This window comes from Agelaius phoeniceus, chromosome 23 (genome assembly GCF_051311805.1).
Source record: "Agelaius phoeniceus isolate bAgePho1 chromosome 23, bAgePho1.hap1, whole genome shotgun sequence".
NCBI classification, from domain to species: Eukaryota; Metazoa; Chordata; class Aves; order Passeriformes; family Icteridae; genus Agelaius; species Agelaius phoeniceus.
Window position 1 is genome coordinate 5,949,616 of NC_135287.1, and position 25,000 is coordinate 5,974,615.

Here is a 25,000-nt window from a genome sequence, read left to right on the forward strand (position 1 = left end):
AACGATGTGAGATTTATGATCTTCAAAGTGATTAGAGCCCAGCACTCCAAATAAAGGCAAAGAGAGCTCCTGCAGTCGGTTTGGAGTTGGGTTTCAAACCATCCTGCCCTGGCTTCGGTTTGAAAACTTGAATTGCAAGCTAACGAAAAAGAAAAACCATCCAAAACCAACCTCAAACCCCAAACCAAATTAAAAAACCCACCAACCTCCACCCCTAATGAAAGAGCACAGCACCTGATTCTACATGAAAACACTTTGATATTTCCAGCTCTCCTCTCTTCCTTTTTTCTCATCATTTGAAATCTATTTGCTGAATTGAGGATGAATTCAGCAACAGCTGAGGTCAACCCTAAATGTGAGCGTGGAGCCCGTGTGCATTTGGGCTCCTGCTCGTTTAAGAGAATAATTTAAAATAATAATTATTATTTTAAATAACAATACTTTCAAATAGTCATTATTATTTTAAATAATAACGTTTTAAAATCACTCTACCCATGGCCTTGGGAGGGCCAAGAGAGGGAGACAAAGAGCCTTGCACAGCTCTGTGTCCACTCAGGGCCTGTCGCATCCCATCCCTGGCATCACTGCAAACACCCTTGCTGGGCTCTGGGCAATCAGAGCAGTTTAGGAATAAAATCAAACAATACAACGAGCTCATTCAGAGCCTTTTGCTTTTTAAACCCTGCTAAATCCCCAGCTAAGTCGGCTACTCAGTTGTAGAGACAAGCTGGAATAAATTAATTGGATTTTGCGGCGCCGTTTTGGTGGAAGGAGGAAAATAAAAGTGGAAATGCTGAAAAAAAAACCTAAAAAAAACCAAACAAACAAACAAAAAACCCAAAAAACCAAACCCCCACAAAAACAAACAAAAAAGTCCAAAAAACCCAAAAACGACTAAAAAAACCCCAAAAAACCCTAAAAAACCCCTAAAAACAAAGAAACAAAAAAATCAAAAAAACCCGAAAAACCAAACAAAAACAAACACAAAAAAAACCAAAAAACCCCCCCAAAACCAAAAAAAAAAAACCAAAAAAAAAAAAAACCAAATGTAAACCCACAATTTCTTTTTAGGAGGGGGATATTTCTACTGCCTGCAAACCTGGCTGCCCCCAGAAGTTCCCCAGCATCCCTGAGAGGAGCAGTGGGTGTAAGTCAACCCTGCCCCACCACCTCTCCCTGATCAGCCCCAGCCCAGCTCCAGCCCCTTTGTGGTGCTGCCATGGCAGAAGGACCTCGTGCTCATCCCTGTCTGCAATAATTTCACTTTCCCAGCCCTGGTGAGCGGGGCAGGTCCTGGTTGGATCCCTCTCCGTGCTCTGGGCTGCACACACAGGGCTTTTTGTTTGCAGCTGGGCATTCCAAACTCCTGGAAGGTGGCTGAGCGTGTCAGGACACCTTTGGTAGGAAAAGGGAGACCCACCCAAAGCTGCAGCAGCCAAAGCAAACAAACAAACAGCGCCGTGGCTGACATTTGTCACTGCACAGCCACCAAGGCAAGCTGGAGGCACAAAAAGCCACGTGGGGAAGGTGCAGCTGCTCACAGGAGGCCTCTGGGAAGGGTTGGAGCCCTGGGATTCGGGGGATGCACATGGGCAGAGGGTGGGAGGCTGTGCCAGCCTCAGCCCCGAGTCTGTGCGTGCAGCCCCAGCCCCTGGTGCACCCCAGCTCCCACCCTGCAGTCCTGCAGCAGGGCAGCTTTGGCCCTCCTGGATCCTCTTTGCCTTGCAGGCCTCACTCCAGTTCTGCTGGCCACGGGAGGACTCAGCTCTGGGCTCAGAGAGCGTTTTCCCCAAATCTCAGGATGCTTTGCAGAGAGCATTTCCTCAAATCTCAGAATGGTTTGAAATGGAAGGAGCCTTAAACCTCCTTCCCTTCTTAAATCCCATCCCATCCCACCCCTGCCGTGGCAGGGACACCTCCCACTGTCCCAGGCTGCTCCAAACCCAGTGTCCAGGGCACTGCCAGGGATGCAGGGGCAGCCCCAGCTGCTCTGGGCATCCTGTGCCTGCCACCAAGGGCTGATGTGACACTCAGGGATCCTCAGGGCCACTCAGGAAGGCCTGCAGGCACTCAGGGAGCCAGGGAATTCTTTAAAAGCAGGGGGAGAGGAGCACCCACAGCCCCTCAGCTGCTCTTTGTGCAGTTGGGGTTTGCTTGCCCCATATTTTATCTGCTGCCTTGCAGACAGGAATTTGACCTGTGCACTCCAAGACCTCAAGCATTTTCCTCAAATCTCAGAATGGTTTGAACTGGAAGGAGCCTTAAAGCTCCTTCTCTTCTTAAATCCCATCCCATCCCACCCCTGCCATGGCAGGGACACCTCCCGCTGTCCCAGGCTGCTCCAAACCCAGTGTCCAGCCTGGCCTGGGCACTGCCAGGGATGCAGGGGCAGCCCCGGCTGCTCTGGGCACCCTGTGCCTGCCACCAAGGGCTCCAGGGGGCTGTCACCTCCTGATGTGACACCCAGGGATCCTCAGGGCCACTCAAGAAGGCCTGCAGGCACTCGGGGAGCCAGGGAAGGCTTTAAAAGCAGGGGGAGAGGAGCACCCACAGCCCCTCAGCTGCTCTTTGTGCAATTGGGGTTTGCTTGCCCCATATTTCATCTGCTGCCTTGCAGACAGGAATTTGACCTGTGCACTCCAAGACCTCAAGCATTTTCCTAAAATCTCAGAATGGTTTGAACTGGAAGGAACCTTAAAGCTCCTTCCCTTCTTAAATCCCATCCCATCCCACCCCTGCCGTGGCAGGGACACCTCCCGCTGTCCCAGGCTGCTCCAAACCCAGTGTCTGCCACCAAGGGCTCCAGGGGACTGCCACCTCCTGATGTGACACTCAGGGATCCTCAGAGCCACTCAGGGAGCCAGGGAAGGTTTTAAAAGCAGGGGGAGAGGAGCACCCACAGCCCCTCAGCTGCTCTTTGTGCAATTGGGGTTTGCTTGCCCCATACTTCATCTGCTGCCTTGCAGACAGGAATTTGAGACCAAAACCTCAAACCAGCTCATTTTTGGTGCTGGCTGACACTCCTGAGGCAGCCCCGTGCCTTTGTCCCTGCCCAGCACCGTGCTGCCAGTGCCAATGTCACAGCACCAGGGCTTTGGGGAGGGTTTCGCACCCTTGCCACCATCACTGAGGTGCTTTTTGTTTCTAAATAATGATCTAAAAAACTGTAAAAGCCAGAAAACCCCTCGAGCAAATGGTCATTTAAAGGAACTCTGTAATTAGCTGAACTTCTATGAATTAGGGAGAGGGAGAGCAGAGGTGCAATCTGTCATTGCATCCCACAAGGGGAACTGGGAAGAAATTCTGTGGTTTCTCTCTGACCCAACAGTTTTTATCTCTTTGCAGCATGATGAGCAAATAAAAAACAGCCATTCCAGAAAGGGAAAAAATAAAAATCAATGAAAAAATAAAACCCAGCCATTCTAGCCAGGGAGCATCTTACCTGCCTGTTAAAGTCCAGCCCATTCTGTTCATTGCCTACAAGGAAACAAAGAGAAAAACACCTCAGTGTTAATGACAGCACTGGTGGGAGCTTTCCAGTACTTGGGACACACACAACCAAAAAATTGGCCCTGGAAGAGCAAGCAGAGGAGGAGGAAGGTGCAGAAATGGGAGGATGAAGGCTTCTGCAGCATTTAGGTGGTGCCAGCCTTTTGCTGAGGGATAATGAAAGTGTTCCTGCCTGGGAGATACCTGGCCAAGGGTGGGGGAAATCACGAGGGAGATTCCAGCAGAGGTGAGCTGGAGGACATCACAAACGTGCAGGGGAGCCCAGGGCTAAGTGTGGGAAAGGCCAGCAGGGAGGTGGCCAGGGCTGCTCACCCAGGACCTTCAGGAACTGGGTAATTGTGGGTACCTGGAGGAACACAGGGTGCCGTGGGGTTGTGCTCCAGAGGCGTCTCCTTGATTCCAAAAGAGATTGGCAGGCACAGGGGGAAAAAAATCAGACAGGTTCCAGCCTGAAGGTACCGCACAGGCCCTCACTCATTCCCCTTTGATGATAAACATCCCCCCCCCTCCCCATCACACCTGCCAAATTCATCAAGAACATCACAGAGCAAAGGTTGTGCTCCCCACAGATCCGAGTGCTGGAAGGGATTCCACGAAGCTCTGGAGCTGCAGAGGCAACCCCAAGACACCCCTTCATTCTCCAGGCCTTTCCCTGCCAGTCCGGCCCAGGCTGTGATAAAGAGCCTGGAACTGTTCACATCCCACTGGCACAAGCCCCCAGGCCTCCTGCTCCTGCTGTTTTTTCCAGGATAACCTTCCCCACAGAGCAGAGCCCTGGGATCTGATCAAGCTCCAACACATTTTCCAGCAGTTCAGGGCTCCTGCAAAGAGCTGGGGAAGAGGCTGTGCAGGCAGGAGGGCAAATCCAGCTCTGCCATGGACTTTCCTCAGCTGAACGAGCCTTTATCCTTGCCCAGCACACATTTTTCCATGCACAGAGCATTCCCAGGTGAACCAGCCTGGGTCCTGAGGGGGAGTGTGCTTGGTACAATTATCCACAGATGGCAAAACATTGGAGAGTCGGGGATAACAGAGCTTGGTGGCTGCTCTCTGCTGTTTAGAAACAGCCCTGGAGATTTAATCTGGGACGTTTAAAAAGCACTGACTGTGGAAACAGAGCTGTGGGACTGTGCTATGGAGCAGGGCCATGGCACAACAACGAGCTGCTGCCCCCTCAGCTTGACATCTGCTCACCCTCTGCACCTCAAGCAGCTCTGAGCTTCCCCCCAGTCTGAAATCTCCTCAGCATCCACACCCCAAACAGATCTGAGCCTCCCCCCAGTTTGAGATCTCCATCTCTTCACCCCCTGCATCCCAACCCTCCATTTGAAATCTCCTCACCATCCACACCCCAAACAGATCTGAGGTGCCTCCCCAATGCTAAAATCTCCCTCTCCTCACCCTCTGCTCCCCAACCCTCCGTTTGAAATCTCACCATTCACACTCCATCCAGCTCTGAGCTTCCCCCCCAGTCTGAGATCTCCATTTCTTCACCCCCTGCATCCCAACCCTCAATTTGAAATCTCTTCACCATCCACACCCCAACCAGCTCTGAGGTGCCTCCCCCAATGCTAAAATCTCCTCTATCTGCCCACCCTCTGCACCCCAACCAGCTCTGAGCTTCCCCCCAGTCTGAAATCTCCTCACCATCCACACCCCATCCAGCTCTGAGGTGCCTCCCCAATGCTAAAATCTCCCTCTCCTCACCCCCTGCACCCCAACCCTCAATCAGAAATCTCCATTTCTTCACCATCCATGCCCCATCCAGCTCTGAGCTTCCTCTCCAGTTTGAGATCTCCCTCTCCTCACGCCCTGCACCCCATCCCCTCTGAGCCCTCTCCCCCAGCCTGGCTGCATTTCTGCCCTGCTTTTCCTGCCTTCCTCCCATCCTGCTGTCTCCCAGCTTTTCCCCTCCCCAATCCCAGCCCTTTATCTCTTTTCCCCCCCGTGTAATTCCCTCGCTCCAACCCCCTCTGCTCCCTGTCCAGCTCTCTCCAGCTGCTCCCTCCCCAGGAACGGGGCTCATTCATTGCGTTCCAGCTCCATTCCAGCCCCAAAAGCCAAGGAGGGCACATCCAGCGATGGGAATGCTGATAACGTTAATGGGTGATCACAATCAGCATCCACACACCTGAGCAGGACCGCGGGAGCATCTTCAAGGCCTGCAGTTTCTACCTTTGAAACCCCCACGGGGTGTGTGTGTGTGTGGGGGGGGGTGTTTGATTCCATCTGCAAGCAGCAGCTGAAGGGGAGCAAAGCCAGCAGGGAAGGAGGAAATAAAAGTTCCCAGCTGCTAAAATAGAACAGGAAGGAAAAGGTAATCTCCGGGTTTCTTGGAGACAGGAGTTTCACTCCCGTTCAGCCGTGATGAGGCAAGATTCAAAGAGCTGCAGGGGAATCCCTGGTCCCGGGTGACGGCGGCTGAGTCACCAGCACTCACCCCAAAACCTGGAACCTGAGAGGAGCAGCTGGAACGGAGCTTCCCTGCTCAGCCCCACATCCTCCTGCACAGCCTTTCCTGTCACACACATCTTTTATGGAAAATCCTTTCCTTAGGATTGTTCCTCCTGAGAAGCTGAGAGGCCTCAGGAACAAAATGCAAACAATGGTTATCTGCTGCTGTGGAATGCAACAGGTGCATCTGGGATTGGGCTCATGTGGTTGTTTCTAATCCATGGCCAATCACAGCCCAGCTGGCTCGGACTCTCTGGCAGAGCCACAAGCCTTTGTTATCATTCTTTCTTTTTCTATTCTTAGCCAGCCTTCTGATGAAATCCTTTCTTCTATTTTTTAGTATAGCTTTAATGTAATATATATCATAAAATAATAAATCAAGCCTTCTGAAACATGGAGTCAGATCCTCATCTCCTCCCTCATCCTCAGTCCCCTGTGAACCCGGTCACATTTCCCTGCACAGAATTTTCTTTCCTGCTCAGCCCCACATCCCCCAGCACAGCCTTTCCCCCTCTCCTGCTTTTCCCTCCCTGCACAGGCCCATGACACACTCAGACCTTTTCTTTCCCCTACAAAGTCACCCACAGCATCCTCCAATTCCCTGCAGATCATTGAGGGGGAGGGGATTTGGGAGCACCCCAGCCAGGAATTCTGTGCCAGATGGGCAAATATTCCAGAGCCTGGCACTCACTGGGGTGTCAGGGACAGACAGAAGGAGCCAGAGGCACCTCCAGAGGCCGTTCCTGCCCCTGTCTGAGCCGCCCATCTCCCTGGCACCAGTGCCCCTCTGGAGATGACAATTCCTCCTGGCTGACTCCAAAGGGACCCAGGGGCAACCAGTTCAGCCTTAGATGTCCAAGAGGGAGAGATTTCAATCTGGGAGGGGTGATTTGTGCTGCCAGTGGTTATGTAAATGGGAGCTGGATACACAAATCACCAGTGTTTGGGCACAGATTTATTTGCAAACAAATCTGGTCCTTTTTTTTTTTTTTTTTCTGTTTCAGTAAATGTAAGAGTCAAGTGATTGCAGCTGTGAGCCAAGGCTTGGGTGTGATAGGGATAACAACTCTCCTCTTTCAGTTGAGCTGTAACTTTCCTACAAATGCTTTATAAAAATAGCCTCAGTTTCCTCCCAGTTTCTGTCAACATCAGGACTCACACTGCAGCACTCATTCCTCTCCTTAAAGGAACGAGCTGCTCAAACAATCTGCACTTAAGATTTAATCTTTTCTAGCTCCAGGAGATAAAAAGAAAGAAAAGTGTAAGTGGCAGCAGATTCTCTCTGCTGCTGCAAACTGCCAGAACTCCACTCATTTTAATGGAGCTTCAGCCCAGCCAAAAACTTGATTTTTTTTTTTTTTTTGCTTCACAAGCCAGACACAATGGCATCCAGAACCTCCAGAAGCTGCTAGATCAGTCCTCCCCTTGCTGAAATTCCACAAGGCTGGGGAATGAATCCCTGTGTCACAGACATCTTTTATGAAAATTCCTTTCCTTAGGATTTTTTTCCTCCTGAGAAGCTGAGAGGCCTCAGGAACAAAATGCAAACAATGGTTATCTGCTGCTGTGGAATGCAACAGGTGCATCTGGGATTGGGCTCATGTGGTTGTTTCTTATTAATGGCCAATCACAGCCCAGCTGGCTCGGACTCTGAGCCACAAGCCTTTGTTATCATTCCTTCCTATTCTATTCTTAGCCAGCTTTCTGATGAAACCTTTTCTTCTATTCTTTTAGTATAGTTTTAATATAATATATATCATAAAATAATAAATCAGCCTTCTGAAACACGGAGTCAGATCCTCCTCTCTCCCCTCACCCATGAACCCCTGTGAACACGGTCACATCCCCGGGATTTCAATGGGGAAAGGCAGCAATTCCCAGCAGCTCTCCCATCCCCAAGGCTTCACCCTGCTGCTCTGGGTGCTTGGAAAAGCAGAGATAAGCTCAGCTGGCTCCCCAAGCCAGCAGCCCAGGGTTGTGCAGCTCTCCTTGGTTCACCTGGCAGCTGTTTTGCATAGCCCTGGCATCAGATCTGGTGCGAGTTTGCCTGGGGAGGTTTCTCTGGGGATGGGCAGTTCCCCCCACCCCGCTGCCATTCCCTGGAAAAGCCAGGCAGAGGGATGGATCCACGGGGAGCTGCAGAGCCAGTCCAGCCCTGCAGGATAAAAACAACCTCGTGGGGGAAAAGGAAAATCAGGGTGGCCTTCATCTTCACACGGGCGGGTGTCACCTGCAGGGAGTGACAGCAGCAGGGCTCAGCCTGCACTCTGAGCTCACCCCGGGCTCTGCAGGGACGGGGGATGAGGAGGGGATCCCTGGAAGGAGAGGGGGATGAGGAAGGGATCAATCCCTGGAGATACAGGGAATGAGGAGGGGATCCCTGGAGGTACAGGGGATGAGGAGGGGATCAATCCCTGGAGGGATGGGGGGGATGAGGAGGGGATCCCTGGAAGGAGAGGGGGACAAGGAGGGGATCAATCCCTGGAGATACAGGGAATGAGGAGGGGATCCCTGCAGGGACAGGGGGATGAGGAGGGGATCCCTGGAGATACAGAGGATGAGGAGGGGATCCTTACAGGGATATGGGATGAGGAGGGGATCCCTGGAAGGACAGAGAGGGATCAAGAGGGGATCCCTGCAGGGACAGGGGGATGAGGAGGTGATCAATCCCTGGAGGTTCAGAGGATGAAGAGGGGATCCCATCCTGAAGCAGGTGTTGGGAATTCCTGCAGGGATATTTGGGAGGGAAATGGGAACAGCTCGGGGAGCAGGGCCAGGCAGACACCAGGCAAGGGGTTCAGCCCGGGCTGACATTCTGAAACGCTCAGGTGCCTCACTGGGAGCCAATTGCTGCAGGCTCCCTTTGCAGCCCTTCCAGAGGGCAATCCTGGCCCTGAGAGAGGTGGCACAGGGATGAATCACCCTCTGCAGATCCCTGCTCCCTGCCTGGGGTGAGCAGCTCAGGCTGTAGCCTCAGAGCATCCAATATCTAAAATTAAGATTAATCTCACCTATCCTGGAGATTTTAGCACCCTGTCTGAGGAAGCAGAATGCCATGGGAGATTGGCAGAGCAGGCTGGGTGCAAGGGGGCATTTCAAGGGGCATTTCTGATAAATTCATTCATTCCAATCTTTCACCTCAAACCAGGTGTGAAGTGCAGAGATTGCCCAAGTGCTGGTAGAGAGAAGAGTGGCAATTACTGTAACTATAACCAGTGCTCGTCCCACAAGCCCTAAACGAAGCCAAATGCTCACCTGCACTGAAGGAATGAGCAAAGCAAGACATTCAGCTTTCAATACTCCTCAGGATTTCCACTGATTTTAGAAATGCAGGCAAAACCCAAGGCAGTGCCTTCACGCTGCTGTTCCCAGCAGCCACCCCAGCGATTTCCCCAGAGCCAGCAGGAAGCCCTGAGCTCTGGGACCTCCCTTAAATCACCCATGGATTGGCCACCCCTGATTCCCTCCAGCTGCTCCCACCAGCACTGGAGGGAGCAGGAGCTGCAGCTGAGCAGGCACCAGGCAATTCCCTGGATTCCCACGTGCCCTGCTGGGATGCTTGATGCTCCCAAGGCGCTTTAAAAAAGAGCTTTTTAAAGTGTGAGCAGGATGGGGAGCTTCTGAGGCAGCCAGGTAGAGCTGCAGTTTTAGTTTGCTCCAAAAACACAAAAAAACCTCCAAACCATCAGAGCATCTCCATGGGAAAGCCAGGGCTGGGTGAGCAAAAAGTGAATCTTGTGCTGACTCAGACAGCTCCAGACTCCAGGGGAAGCTTTCACTGAACACTCAAGGGCCTCGTTTGGCTGCAAAGCCCTGGGTTATAGAAATGCCTTCCCTTCGTCAGCAGCGCCTCAGAGCAGTCCCTGTGCAGCCCCTTCGTGTGGGGCAGGGCGAGGGGAGAGCAGGACAGCCAGTGTGGGAGACTTGGGCACCTTCCAGAAGGAAACCCGAGGGCAGCAGTTGTTCCCACGGAAAACATTTCACCTGCAGGTGCTGGGAGAGGGCAAGTCTCTTCTCCTAGACCAGAGGCAAGAGGCAGATCAGACCAGCTCTTCCTTTGCCCCTCTAATTCAAGTCAAACCAGCCTTTTGTTCCCCTTTCCCCTCCCCATCCTTTTTTATCCTCTTCCATAATGGGATGTTTAAGGAAAAAAAAAAAAAAAAAATAACCCAACCTCAAACCCTAATCACCTTCATTTGAATTTCAAATATCCCCCTCCTGGCCTCCCCCACGCCCCAACTGACTTGGAGCTGGGAATATGGAAATTTCTCCTGCTTGCCTTAAATGTGGCTGTGCTATGAAAATCACCAGCCCTATGCAAATCCCCAGCAGCCCCAATTGCCATGGCAACCAGCTGTTTCCAGCCCAACTGCTGCAGCTTTCATTTGCCAGGGACTTGTCCTGGGGCTGTGCATGGCTGCAGGGGGAAGAGAGCAGAGGAATCCTGGAGGCTTTGAGGAAAGTTTCACGAGGGAGAGGGAGAGCCGGCCTTGGGGAGCAAAGGCGTAGCCCAGCCCTGAGCTCAGCGTGGGGCTGGGAGAGGCCAAGTTTCCTCAAAAGACTTTGGCCTGGCAAGCTGCTTCCAGCCCGGGCTGAGGAGGGAACTACAAAAGGCAGGAGGAATAAAAGCTCACAGAAAGAAATAAAAATAACAAGAAAAAAAAAAAAAGCAGCCAAGGTGGGAGACAGCACGGGCTGAGCAGCCCAACCTGCCATCCCTCACCTGTGCTGATCCTCTCACCTGAGCTAGGGGGGACACAGGGGCTGGGAACTCCAAACCTTATCCCAGCATGATCCATCCTTTGGAAGGAGCCATCCTTGGAAGGATCCATCCTTTGGAAGGATCCCTTTGGAAGGATTCATCCTCTGGAGGGATCCATCCTTTGGAAGACTCCATCCTTTAGAAGGAGCCATCCTTTGGAAATATCCATCCTCTGGAAGGAGCCATGCTTTGGAAAGATCCATCCTTTGGGAGGATCCATCCTTTGGAAGGATCAATCCTTTGGAAAGATCCAATCTCTGGAAGGATCCATCCTCTGGAGGGATCCATCCTTTGGAAGGAGCCATCCTTTGGAAAGACCCATCCTTAGAAGGATCCATCCTCTGGAAGGATCCATCCTTTGGAAAGACCCATCCTTAGAAGGATACATCCTCTGGAAGGATCCATCCTCTGGAAGGATCCATCCTTTGGAAGGCTTGATTTTCTGGAATTTTAAAGGGGGTCTCTCATATTCCCACGAGGATACCGGCATGGGGGCTCTGCAGGGAAGCTGAGGGCAGAACTCACAGCTCTGCAGGGCAGCTCCAACCTCTGCTCCCTGTGACCCAGGGCAGGGCTGCAGCTGTGCCAGGGGGATTTGGGATGGATCTCAGGGCAAGGTTCTTCCCCCAGAGGCTGCTGGCACTGCCCAGGCTCCCCAGGGAATGGGCACGGCCCCGAGGCTGCCAGAGCTCCAGGAGCCTTTGAGCAGTGCTCCCAGGGGTTTTGGGGTGTCTGAGCAGGGCCAGGAGCTGCACTGGATGGTCCTGGGCCTCCTTCCCAGCTCAGGACATTCTGTGATCCTAAAGCACTCAGGAAAGTTACCCAGGCTGCCACCAAGAGCCCAGAGCTCCACCAACCCACCCAGCACCTTTCTGTCCCCATGCCCTTCCCCTCCAGCTCCCAGGCTCAGCCACAGAATTCACAGAATTCACAGAATTCACAGAATTCACAGAAATTCACAGAATTCACAGAAATTCACAGAAATTCACAGAAATCACAGAATTCACAGAAATTCACAGAATGACCAGGTTGGAAGAGACCTTCAAGACCATTGAGTCCAACCCAGCCCCAACCCCTCAACTCAACCCTGGCACCCAGTGCCACATCCAGGCTTTGTTAAACACACCCAGGGATGGGGACTCCACCACCTCCCTGGGCAGAACATTCCAGAACTTTATCACCCCTGCTGTAAAAAACTTTTTCCTGATATCCAACCTAAATTTCCTTTGACACAGCAACTCCCCTCATCCCAGGTGACGCCTCAGGTTTCAGCTTTTCTATTTCTAGGATTCTGCTTTAGTGTGTGGGTCTGGGCTCACATCAGGGGATGCTGAGCTCTGTGCACAGAGCAGGGAGACAAAACAATTCCTGCTCCAGCTGGGCACCAAGGACAAATGATCCAAATCTCAGCCCAAGAGCACAAACCCCATGGGCTGGAGAGAGAAAAACAAGGATGGGACTGCATGGGCTAAAGCTGGAATGGGACAATGAACTGCAAGATGCAAATGGAGCAGAACTGATCCAAGGGAGAGACCCCAGGAGTGCTCGTGCATTTTGGGACCATTTGGGTTCATCTTGGGTTCATTTTGTCACCATTTTGGCTCATCTTGGGTTCATTTTGTGACCATTTTGGTTCATCTTGGGCGCAGCCCTGGCTGGGCTCTTGTGCTGCCCAAGGTGCATCCATTGATCCTTTTCACAAATCCCTGCTTTATTCTTTAACTCTGCCTTCCCAAGGCACCCCAGGAGCCACCCAGCCCCTCCCCATATGTGTCCCACAGGGCACCCCACATCCCCCCAGAGCTGGGGTGCCCAGCACAGCCAGCCCTGCTGGCAGAGCCCAGCTCCTGGGGTTACAGGGTGGGGAGGGAAGATGCTGGGGCTGCCTGCAGCTATTCCCTTCCCCGTGGTTGTGTTTGAAGCGCTTCCCTATCGCCCTTTTTGTAAAAGCTTTGGCTTCCCCCCCATAGCCTCAACAGATGAAATCAAAGGGAAGTAGCTCTGCTTGGTGTAACCTGTTTTGATGGAGGAGATAACCGGGGAACAAGTGTCTGACACAAACAAACAGACAGACAGGGGCAAGTCCCACCTCAGCGTTCTGTTGCATCAGATATCAGGGCTTAGATAAACCACAAGAAGGGGGAGATCTCTGCCCCGGGGCTGCAGGACCAGGGGCGACACTCGGCACTGCCAAGCCCCCACAGTTCCCATCAAAAAAATCAGCAGAGCTCGCTGGCATGGCTTTCATCAGTTGGAAACAAAAAAAAAAAAAAAAAGAAAAAAAAAAAAAAAAGATGAAAAGAGCTCCCGGCCAAGCAGAAAACTCGCTGCTCTTCGTTACCCCCCATGGAGGCTCAGCCCCGGTGCCAAGGCTTGGAATGAGGCAGGGAAAGGGGAAAAGGAGCCTGAAAGCAGAGGGGTAATCCCTGCTCAGCCTGCCCCACATCCCTGGCACGATGGGGACAGGAAACCAACCCTTGCTGGGGCAGCTGGCTCCCCCTTTCACATATGATGAAAAAAATTCAGAGCTGAAGTTAAGGGAGGATTAATAATTAGGCAGTGAGAAGCCTTAGAAATTATATTTTTGAAAAGAATAGTTTCTAAAATGGCAAAATTTCACTGTAACTGGTAGATCTGGGATCCAAAAACCACAAATTTCTGGAAAATAAAATCTTTTCTTTTTTTAAAAGCCCTGAAACAGCCCCAGTGACAAGGCTTGGAATCAGGCAAAGGGAAAGAAGCCTGAAAGCAGAGGGGTAATCCCTGCTCAGCCTGCCCCACATCCCTGGGGTGATGGGGAAGGGGAACCAACCCTTGCTGGGGCAGCTGGTTCCCCCTTGCACGTGTGATGAAAAAAATTCAGAGATGAAGTAAATTAATATTCACAGGGCTGGGCAGTGAGAACCCTTAGAAATTGTATATTTTAAAATAATAGTTTGTAAAATGGCAAAATTTCACTGCAACCGGTAGATTTGGGATCAAAACCCAACAAATTTCTGGAAAATAAAATATTTCCTTTTTTTAAAAGCTCTGAAACAGCCCCAGTGACAAGGCTTGGAATCAGGCAGGGAAAGGGGAAAAGCACCCTAAAAGCAGAGGGATAATTCTCTGAATAAATGATTAAGAAATTATTAAAAATGATTAATGATTTAAAAATTCAGAGCTGAAGTAAAGCGGGGGGATTAATATTCACAGGGCTGGGGAGTGAAAAACCTTACTTAGAAATTATATTTTTTAAATAATAGCTTGTAAAATGGCAAAATTTCACTGTAAGTGGTAGATTTGGGATCAAAAAACCCCAAGCTTCTGGAAAATATCATTTTTAAAAGCCCTGAAATATTTTCTGTGGAATTGGTGTGGATTAAAAGAATTAAAAAAAAAAAGGCACTGAGATCTCCAAACCTCCTACGAAAGGCGAACAATTTTAAGAATTTTCTCAAAAAAGAAAAGCCCCCACAATTATTTCAAACACTTTCAAAGTAGAACAATGCCCCAAATTACCCTTTTTTTTTTTTTTTTCTCTCCTTCTAAGCCTGGAATTGGCAGGGATATGAAAGGATGAGATTATGCCTCTGCTTCTGCCACTTCCCATCAGATCTTTAGGCTTCAGTTTTAGATCAAGGGCTTGGTTTACAAAAGCATTTTGGTACTTAATTCCTTATTTTTTTTTTTTTCTTTTCCAAGTTCTTGGAGCCAGCCTGCATCTTTTGGTGATGAAAAACCTTTGGATATCTGCACCTAGGAGGATTTCTAGGTGTAATATTAATTTGGTAAGAGACCTCTCCTTTTTTTTGAGGGGGAATGAGCTGTGTGGATTGGCTCAATTTGGTCGGAAATGGGAAATTCAATTAATGAGTCATCAGCAACCACTCTGAGCCTTTTCCCACATGAAGCAGGGAACCCAAACACAACATTATTAGTAAATATTCCTCCAACAATGCCTGCAAAGGAGCACAAAAACTTCCCGGGAAGCTCGGCACAAAGGGAGCTTTGTTGTTTATAAACAGAAAGGGCTGAGAAAACAACGCGGGGAAGGGTTGGGGGAAATACCTGAGCTGCACCTTGCACAGGTGAGGGACGGGTGCTGCCACCCCCCGAGGGTCCTGCAAGGGGTCCCCAAGGGTGACAACCTCAGCAGGACCCAAAGGACAGCCCAGCACTCTGCAGGGTCTCATTCCCCAAAGGAACCGGAGCAGATTAAAAAAAAAAATCACTGGGATGGCCTCAGGAAAAATAAAAAAAATGTTAAATAAGCATCAGGACAGCCTCAGAAAAAATTTAAAAAATATTAAATAATCATATCAGGATAGCCTCAGAAAAAAAAAAATATATTAAATAATCATCAGGACAGCCTCAGAAAACATAAAAAAATATTAATAAATCAGCAGGACAGCCTCAGAAAAAATTTTAAAAATATTAAAAAATCATCAGGACGGCCTCAGAAAAAATTTTAAAAAATATTAAATAATCACCAGGACGGCCTCAGAAAAAAATTTAAAAAATATTAAATAATCATCAGGACAGCCTGAGAAAAAATTTTAAAAAATATTAAAAAATCACCAGGACAGCCTCAGAAAAATTAAAAAAATATTAAATAATCATATCAGGACAGCCTCAGAAAAAATAAAAAAAAATGTTAAAAAATCATCAGGACAGCCTCAGAAAAATTAAAAAAAATATTAAATAATCATATCAGGACAGCCTCAGGAAAAAAAAAAAAAAAATTAAATAATCATCAGGACAGCCTCAGAAAAAATAAAAAAAAATATTAAATAATCATCAGGACAGCCTCAGGAAAAAAAAAATCAAAATAATAAAAAGAAAAAATCATTGGGACAGCTTCAGGGGAAAAGAAAAAAATCATAACTGGGACAGCCTAAGAAAAAAGTAAAAAAAAATTAAAAAATCACTGTGACAGCCTCAGAAAAAAATTTTAAAAAATCACCGTGACAGCCTCAGGAAAAAAAAATCAAAATTATAAAAAAGATCACTGGGACAGCCTCAGGGAAAAAAAAATCCTCACTGGGACAGCCTAAGAAAAAAATATCAAAAAATAAAAAAAATCACCGGGACAGACTCAGAAAAAAAATTAGAAAATCACTGGAACAGCCTCAGAAAAAAATTTAAAAATCAAAAAATCACTGGGACATACTCAGAAAAAAAATCAAAAAATCACGGGGACAGCCTTAGCAGAAAAAAGCGATTTAAACAGGTTCTTTGTGCCGCTCTTTGCAAATGAAGGAGATTTACTCGTCCTGATTTCCCTGCTTGATTTGAAGGCTCTGAGCCACCAACGCTGCTGCCGTGAATATTTTTTGTTATTTTCAAACAAATTGACTTCGCTGTTCTGCTTTCTTTTCTCAATTACCACTAGAAAGAGGCGCTGCAGCTCTCACTAATGGCTGTCTGGGATGCTTAAGCTGACAAAAAATCCGAATTTTATCCAAGCAAATGTGCTGCCAGCTTCTGGTTTAACATTTCTGACTCCCACTACATTTAATACCAGAATTAAATCCCCATTTTCCTTCATCTTGATTAATCCTGCCACCCCATCAATGAGCACCAAATATTTCAGGGGGTTCCAGTTCCTGATTTAAGGGCCTGTACCAGCTCTCAGGGGTTTTTGGAGGAGCTTGGGGTGTTTGGGATGTGTTTGGTGCTGGTTTATCCCAAACCCAAATTTGGGGTGATTGGAGAGCCCTGAGCAGGAGCTGAGCTGGCCAAAGTCCGTCAGAGTTCATGGATGTGAACAGAACCAGGTTTGGTCTCTGGTTTAGATTTTTTCAAATAACTCAGTTATTGGGATTTCTGAATCAAGGGGTGAGGTTGGTCCCTTTAATCCCTTTAAAACCTGGAGTTCTCTTGCTTACCCAAAATCTCTTTTTTTTTTCCCCTCAAATCTTATAAGAGGAAAATCATTCCATGCAAAGTTTTCACCTGCTCTTCCACATCCCCCTGGCCCAAGCTTAGGGCTCTTCATTACTCAGAGAATATTTGGTTCCTCTACATTTTCTCCAGCAGTTTTTGCTTTGAAAGGTGTTGATTTCTAATCCTACAGCACAGCTTTTAATAACCTTAATTTGCTGCACCTAGTGGGTGCTAAGATGATTTCTTAGTGTTGCTCATTTGCCTGCAAAGGGATGTGACCATGGCCCTTTGGGAAATTACAGGGCCTTGTAAATGGGATTCAAATCTCAGCGATCCAAATCTCACTCCAGGCAGCCCCAAAGCACAAACCTGATTTTTCGGGCGCCTGTTACACCTGGTGGTGGGCAAACCTGGCAGGAATCAGTGCTCACAGCATCACTGGCACCTTCAAAGGATCCCCCTGAGCCTCAACTTTCCAGATCCGAGGGATTTGGGGGCTCTGTGAGGAGCTGGAGCCTGCTCAGCATCAGGTGTGAGGTGAGAACCCAACCACACCTCTGCACCCGCTGCTGCTGCAGCTCCCAGACTGGATTTGGTTATTCCCAAATTTTTCCCTCCCATTTTTCTCCACACACACACACAGAGCCCAAAAAAGGCTGTTTTCCCTAAGGAAAAGCTCCTGGCACAACCCTGTGGATACAGAGCTGAGCTGAGTGCACCGGGGCTGTTCCAAAGCCATCACTGCTGAGGCAGAGGAGGCAGCGAATTTCCAGATTTCTGAATTCCACATCAGACCCACTGGGGAGGCACCCTGTGAGTGAATTTCCACCTCAAACCCACTGAGGACATTGGAGAGGCACTCTGAGCAAATTTCCATGTCAGACCTGCTGGGGACATGGGGCAGGCACTCTGTGAGCAAATTTCAAACTCAAACCCACAGAGGACATTGGAGAAGCACTCTGTGGGCAAATTTCCATGTCAGACCCACAGAGGACATTGGGGCAGGCACTCTGTGAGCAAATTTCAAACTCAAACCCACTGGGGACATTGGGGAGGCATTCTGTGAGCAAATTTCCACGTCAGACCTGCTGGGGACATGGGGGAGGCACTCTCTGAGCAAATTTCCCTGTCAGACCCACAGAGGACATGGGGCAGGCACTCTGTGAGCAAATTTCAAACTCAAAACCCACTGGGGACATTGGGGAGGCACTCTCTGAGCTGGGGAACATGGGGGAAGCACTCTGTGAGTGAATCTCCCTGTCAGGCCTGCTGAGGACACTGGGCAGGCACTCTGTGAGTGAATTTCCACCTCAGACCCACAGAAGATATTGGGGAGTCACTCTCTAAGCAAAATTCCATGTCAGACCTGCTGGGGACATTGGAGAGACACTCTGTGAGCTGAGGACACTGGGGAGGTGCTCTGTGAGCAAATTTCAAGCTCCAACCTGCTGGAGACATTGGGGAGGAACTCTGTGAGTGAATCTCCACGTCAGACCCACTGCGGACATGGGGGAGGCGCCCTGTGAGCTGGGGACATTGGGGCAGGCCCTCTGTGAGCAAATTTCTATGTCAGACCCACAGAAGACATTGGAGAGGCACTCTGTGACCTGGGGACACTGGGGAGTCACTCTGTGAACAAATTTCTATGTCAGATCCACAGAGGACATTGGAGAGGCACCCTGTGAGCTGGGGACATTGGGGCAGGCCCTCTGTGAGCAAATTTCAGCCTCAAACCCACAGAGGACACTGAGGAGGCACCCTGTGAGCTGGGGACACTGGGGCAGGCCCTCTGTGAGCAAATTTCAGCCTCAAACCCACAGAGGACACTGAGGAGACACCCTGTGAGTGAATTTCCATGTCAGACCCGCTGGGGACATGGGGGAGGCACTCTGGGATTCGCTGCTGTCACACAGGAGGGATCTTGCATGGCTGATCAAGATACCAACGCAATCCTAGCCCTGAGCACATTCCTGATCAACTGCCAGGCTGCAAGAGCAGCAACAGGAGCCCAGAAAAAGCACGGGGGAAGAAACTTCCAGCACCCACATTCCCCTTTTTTTGTTATTTTTTCCTTTTGTTTCTCCTTGCTCTCCTGCCCCTGCCGCCCCAGACCCTCCTTACCTGGCTCCACCTGGTCAGGCTCGTGCCGGGTGTCTGTGGAATCTGCAGCATCCCCGCTCATCTTGATCTCTGGAAAAGGAGGCACAACTGATTTTAATAACAGGTCACAGTCCCAGGCAACAGGCACATGTGGCTTCCACTAAACAGCACAAATGAATGTGTGTAATTATAATAAACCATCAGACTTTCAAATTTCTGATTCCTCAACATCCAGGCGCTGGAATATTCATCAGCTCTGAGGATGCACTTTCCCTCCTGTTGCTCTTTGCAGCCCCCCTCAGTCCTGTCCCCCCTCCCCGGTTTGCTGGGGGGGTTTTCACCCTTTTCATCCCTCCTCACCCACGGGATAAAGGGGTGGATTCAGCACTGGGAGCTCCCCAGCCCTGGTCAGGCTTCCCAAACCTGCTGTGGTGCTCTGGCTGGGACAGCACCTCCCACACCTACAGAGATGGGGATCCCTCCAGCTTTCTCCCAAATCCTTCCCTTGCCCTTCAAGATGCCTCAAACCCAGCTTGTTTTTCCCACTGCCTCTATCTGCACTTTATTTCTCCTCTTTTTGTCACTTACAAGTGTTCATAACCCTCAAAAGCCACCCAAGGTCTGCCTTGCCCCACAGTGCTGTGCCCTGCATTTCCCCCCCATCCTCACCCAGGCCAAGAAATTTGTCATTTACCCTTGAAGTGATGACTGCCACCACACCCGGGGCCACTTTCTCCTTCGGGGACAGCTGCAAGAAAAGGTGGGAATGGTCAACATCACATTAAAAGAGGCCAAGGACACAGAGGTGGGAGAAGAGGGGATCTCTATTCAAATTCAGATGGACACCCCTCAGCTTTTCCCTTTCCACTGGAATTTTAACTGTTTCCAGACTCGTTATGGGGGATAAAAAAAAAAAAAAAAAAAAAAAAAAGTAAAAAAGGAGATAATTTTTTATTATTTGAGTGATTTGCATGTGCTTCCTGCAGCCAATCCCGGCCACAGACTCTCCCCATTTGCATGGGGGAATAACAACAGCGGGGAAGCTGGGCCAGTGTTTGCTGTGGTTTTGCTGGGATAGGGAAGGCAGGTGGAAGCCACCTAAAAGCACCATGCAAACCCTTTTCCTCTTCCCCAGATCCACCTTTTGTTATTCCCAAACAGATGAGAGCGGCCCCGTTGGATTTTTATCCCCATTTCCCTCTTTTGCTCCCACCAAAACAGGCAGGGCTTTGTGTGTGTGTGTGCGTGCAGGTTTTCTTCTCCCATATTCAAAGTTGCCCTCGTGTGCAAACAGCAGATAATCTGCTTTTCTGGCCAAGATTTCCTAGCTTTGATCAAGTTGAAAGTCTGTAACTTTCTCCAGCAAATGAATAAAGGTAGGAAAAAAAAAAAATCGGGATTTTATACCAGAGCACAGAAACTTTCACATACTTCAGAAACTTCCTTTCCTCAAATTATATTAAGGAGTGAAGGGGGGGAAAAGGAGGGAGAAAAGAGTTGTGGGATTTTTCTTTTTTTTTCCCCTTCAAATAAACCCTCTGCAATTAAGACATGAATGTTTAGTGGGGCTTCTAAGCATTTCTACTGCAGGAAGAGTAATTACCATCAGCTATAAACATCTTCTTGTCTTGTACCACTGCCAAGGGACCCTAACTTAGGCAATCTACAAAGCACAAAGTTTTGCTGGCTGCCAAAAAGTATTTAAAAAAAAAAAAAAAAAGGCAAGTTCTCATAAAATAGAGGAAGAAAAAAAAATCTAAAAGCCTGCAGAAATTTGGGTGCTTCCTTTGGTGAGAAAGCTTGAAAGCTTGTTAAAAAAATATATATATAAAATTAGGGAAAGCAAATATTTAATTCCCAAGAGAGAGAGAGCTGGAGCAGCTGAGACAGAGCTGAGGAAGGACAGGCAGAAAAACAGAGCATGAAAATCTCTGTCCCTCCTGCAGGAGTGACCCCCACGCCCCTCTGCCATTAAAAACTGGGATGGGTGGGGAGGGAAGGAGGAATTGCTGCTGCACCTTGATTGCATATCACATGTTATCCACCAGGTAAATCCCCTCCTCCTGCAGCTGCGAGATAAGAGATGCCCTGGGATTCCCATGCACAGGAATTTTATTTTCAGCGAGATTCAAAAACCCCCCCTGTAAATGTGCACAAGTTATTACAGTTTGAATCTCTTTATTTTCAGTGAGATTCAAATCACCCCTATAAATGTGCACAAATTATTACAGTTAGAATATATTGAATTTTATTTTCAGAGAAATTCAAATCCCCTCTATAAATGTGCACAAGTTATTACAGTTTGAATATATTGAATTTTATTTTCAGAGAAATTCAAATCCCCCCTATAAATGTGCACAAGTTATTACAGTTTGAATCTCTTTAATTTTATTTTCAGTGAGATTCAAAAAAAACCCTATAAATGTGCACAAATTATTAGTTTGAATAAGTTGAATTTTATTTTCGGTGAGATTCAAAAAATCCCCTATAAATGTGCACAAATTATTAGTTTGAATAAGTTGAATTTTATTTTCGGTGAGATTCAAAAAATCCCCTATAAATGTGCACAAATTATTAGTTTGAATAAGTTGAATTTTATTTTCAGTGAGATTCAAATCCTCTACAAATGTGCACAAGTTATTACAGTATGAATATCTTGTTGGGAAAAAGAAAATAAAAAGGGAAAAATAAGCAGAAAGAAAAGGAAAGCTCTGCCTGCTGATCTGAGAGGTTTAAGGTTAAGGGCAGATTTTGTATTCTGTATCTGTATTTAGGATTTTTGTAATCTGTAGCCACAGGGGTACAGATTTCGTGTCCCTATGGGTGACAGGGCAGCAGCAGCACCCTCCAAGAGATCCTTGGGAACAGCAGCAGACACACAGAGCAATTGTTTTCTAATCTAATTGCAGCCAACACCTTTTTATGGACACCCAAACTCCTTCCAGTACCACCAGAGTGATGCAAACCCAGCTTTGACCCCTGCTCCATCCTAAAAACCTCCTTCAGACAGGGCAGCTCCTTCCACACAGCTTTGCCAGCTTAGCAATACACACAGGATAATCAGGCTTGGAGAAAAAAAAAATAAAAATAAATAAATAAAAAAGAAATAAAACCTCTCTGGGAAAAATAACCCAGCTTAGGACAGCCTAACTGTAAACCACAGCCCTATTAGGAGCCGCCAGTGTGGCCTGGGCCATATTAAAAATGTGCTGCTCTTCCCCAGCTCCCAAAGAGAGCAGGGGCAGGGGCAGGCTGGGTGGTTCAGCCAGACCAAAGGAGCTCTGCCCGTGCAGACACTTCTCCAGGACATATCTGCATCTCTATTTGTGCTGAAACAAACACTGTCAGCAAATAAAGCCTTTCCCAAGCTGCCCGTGGCCGCTGGGTGAGCCAGCCTGATGGCTGGAAAAGGGGAATCTGCTCCTGGAGCAGGGGGAGCTGGGCTTGCCTGGGAGCATCACCCCGAGGCTTTGGGTGCCTGAGTCCCTCTGGAGGCTGCAGGGAGCTGGAATAGCCAAAATTTCCAAATATCCAGGGAGGTGAAATATCCAAAGCGCCCCGGGAGGGGGTGGTGGCAGCCAGCAGGGAAGTGTCTCAGCAGAGAGGAGGCTGTGAGGGGCATGGGAGTCCTCCTGGGGGCTGTGTCTTCTCTTAAAATCATTAAAGTTGGGAAAAAAAACCCTCCAAGAAAAAAACTGGGGTTAAAGCTGAGCTCAGCTCTGCATAAAGGTTCCAGAGGGGCCTCAAAGCTGCTCAGGGACCCCAGAACTGAACGGCTTTTGTGGAGGGGTGGAAAAAACCACACACCCACTGTGCTGGGCTCCAAAGGACTCCTGGAAGCTGCAGCCTTTGTGCCAGATCAGGGCCAGTGGGAACAGCTCCAAACCCAGCCTGGGGGCGATGCCACCAGCCCTGACAGAGGGCACAGGACCCAGCTGGGGAATGTCCCTGTGAGGAAAGGGTCACCCACGAGCTGGGGGACGGCTGGAGGGCTGCATTGGGTGGGTGGGTGGGTGGGTGGATCGTTTTTTACCTTTTCTTTTTGTCCCTCCCAACGAGTTTGGAAAGAGTTAAAATTCCCATGGAAAGGGAAGAGCTGAGGGGGCGTCCACCTGAATTGGATGGATGGATGTGTGGATGGATGGATGGATGGATGGATGGATGGATGGATGGATGGATGGATGGATGGATGTGTGGGTTGGAGCCTGCAGGGGACACATCCCCCAGAGGCACCGACCCAAGCACACCCAGAGCAGCTGCTCCGACCAGTCAGGCTCACACCCCGAGCCAAGACCCTCCTTGGCAGCCTCTCCTCATGGCCAGGGCTCCCCAGCCCACTCAGGCTGCCCACAGAGCCATCCCAGAGCCCTGCAGGGGCCGTGGAGCCAAGGCTTTGGCCACCTCTGTCACAGCTCTGAGCCTGGCTGAGGTAGTGGCATTGCTGCACCTGCCCTGCAGGCCTGTCTGAGAGCCCAGGGGCAGGCAGGGCTCCTGGGTGGGCTACAAAGCCCCAGGTGTGCCCTGAGGAGCAGGAGCCCCACAGGGAATGGGGCACAGAGTGATGGATGCATCCTCCCCTCCAGCAGAGCGTTTTGTGCTGCACAAAGCCCAGGACAGGAGTCACCAAAGTGGCTCCTGTAGCCCAAAATGGCACTGCCTGTACCCCAGGCAGGACGGGGCTCTCGGGCTCTGCAGCTCCAGCATCACCCGCAGCTCTGTGCCCAGCGATGGAGCTCGGGCAGGGTGAGCCGGGGCTCGGCACAGCTCCGGGGCATCAGGCAGAGATTGCTGCTGTTCCCAGCTCGCTGCAGGGCAGGGGCTGCTCAGGGGGGTGGGAGAAGCGCAGCCCCCTGGAAGCAGCGCCTGAGTATCGCTGCTCATTCATTCCTGACCCAACCCAGCCTCCCTCAGCTCCCTCCTCATTCATTTCTCCCTCCTTCTCCCTCTTTGTCACGAACTTTTCTCCTTTCATCGCCTGTCCCATCTCTCTCTCGCACACCTCCCTCCGCCTTTGCCGCATCCCTCCGCGGGTTTATCCCTTCTCCCTCCTCCCAGCTCTGTCCCAGTGACAGGACGCACAGGTCAGGCACTAAATTCTCATTTTCCAGGCACCCCAAAAGTTTCATTTTCCAGCACTCTGCGCTGCTCCCTGGCAGCACCGGGGCTGCTCCCACGTTGTGGGCATGGCTTGGCAGCCCCCTAAACAGATCCGGGCAGCATCCATCCATCCCCCGGCAGGAATGTGGGCACCTCACCAGGCGCCCCGGCGGGAGAGACGAGGAGGGAAAAGAGCGAGGAAAGGTCACGGGAATGGGACCAACCCCATTTCCTGCCCGAGCCCACGGCCCCGGCTGCTCCGCGCTGCGCTCCGTGCCCTTTACCTGCGTGCACGGACTCCAGGTTCACCATCCTGCCGGCGGGGGGAAATCCGCGGTGTGCCCAGCCTCCTGCCGTCAGCCCCAGGTTGCCAGGGGCTGCCAGTTTGCCCTCCCTCCTCTGCCACCCGCTGCCTCTGGAAGCGGCCGTGGGTCCGCAGCCCAAGGCACCTAGAGCTCCATTGCCTGTTGCCATGCAGGGCCAGGTGAGCATGCGGCGCTGCCACGCCTCGCCCCACCTCCGGCTCCCTCGGGTGCCCTGACACCCAGCAGCCTGGCGTCAGGCCCATGCAAACGCTGCCATTTGCATATTAGTAACTGGGGGATGGATGAGTCCCTGCAGCGCTGCCAGGCTGCGGGGTGGGGTGGGAAGGAGGGCAGGAAGGAAAGAGCAGCGCTCCGCCCTCGGCAGAGCTCGGGAAGCACCCGCAGCACCTGCCCCAAAGCCCTGCCCGAGCCCCCCTTTGGGCACTGAGCTCCTCCAGGTGGGCATTGCCCCCAGAGAAGGTGGGCAGGTGAAGGAGCAGAGCTTTGGGGTCATTCTGTGGTGTTGTGACCGGCACTGAGCTCCTCCGGGTGGGCATTGTCCCCAGGGAAGGTGGGCAAGTGAAGGAGCAGAGGTTTGGGGTCACTCTGTGCCCTTGTGTCTCCTCAAGCTGGGCTGGATTGGCCCTGAGCTCCTCCGGGTGGAGGAGCCAGGGCAGGTGGGTGAGAGAAGGAACAGAAGCTGAATCACAGAATCCCAGAATGATGAGGTTGGAAGAGACCTCCAAGATCATCGAGCCCAACCTGTGCCCTCACACCTCACCCAGACCATAGCACCCAGTGCCATGTCCAGTTTGTTTTTAAACACATCCAGAGATGGTGATTCCAGCACCTCCCTGGGAAGAGCATTCCAGTGCTTTATTATTCTTTTGGTGAAAAACTTTTT

The 25,000-nt window shown here is 50.1% G+C and overlaps 1 protein-coding gene across 1 annotated transcript in view; it reads right to left on the minus strand.

Annotated features, from left to right (window-relative positions):
* Window positions 1-24,359, minus strand: part of POU2F3 (POU class 2 homeobox 3) — a 49,751-nt gene extending 25,392 nt beyond the window's left edge. Inside the window, 5 exon segments of the mRNA XM_054647530.2 lie at window positions 3,443-3,477; window positions 18,716-18,784; window positions 19,389-19,442; window positions 24,076-24,287; window positions 24,289-24,359. Coding sequence (XP_054503505.1) covers window positions 3,443-3,477; window positions 18,716-18,784; window positions 19,389-19,442; window positions 24,076-24,287; window positions 24,289-24,359 — 441 coding nt within the window.
* Between the last annotated feature and the right edge of the window lie 641 nt (window positions 24,360-25,000).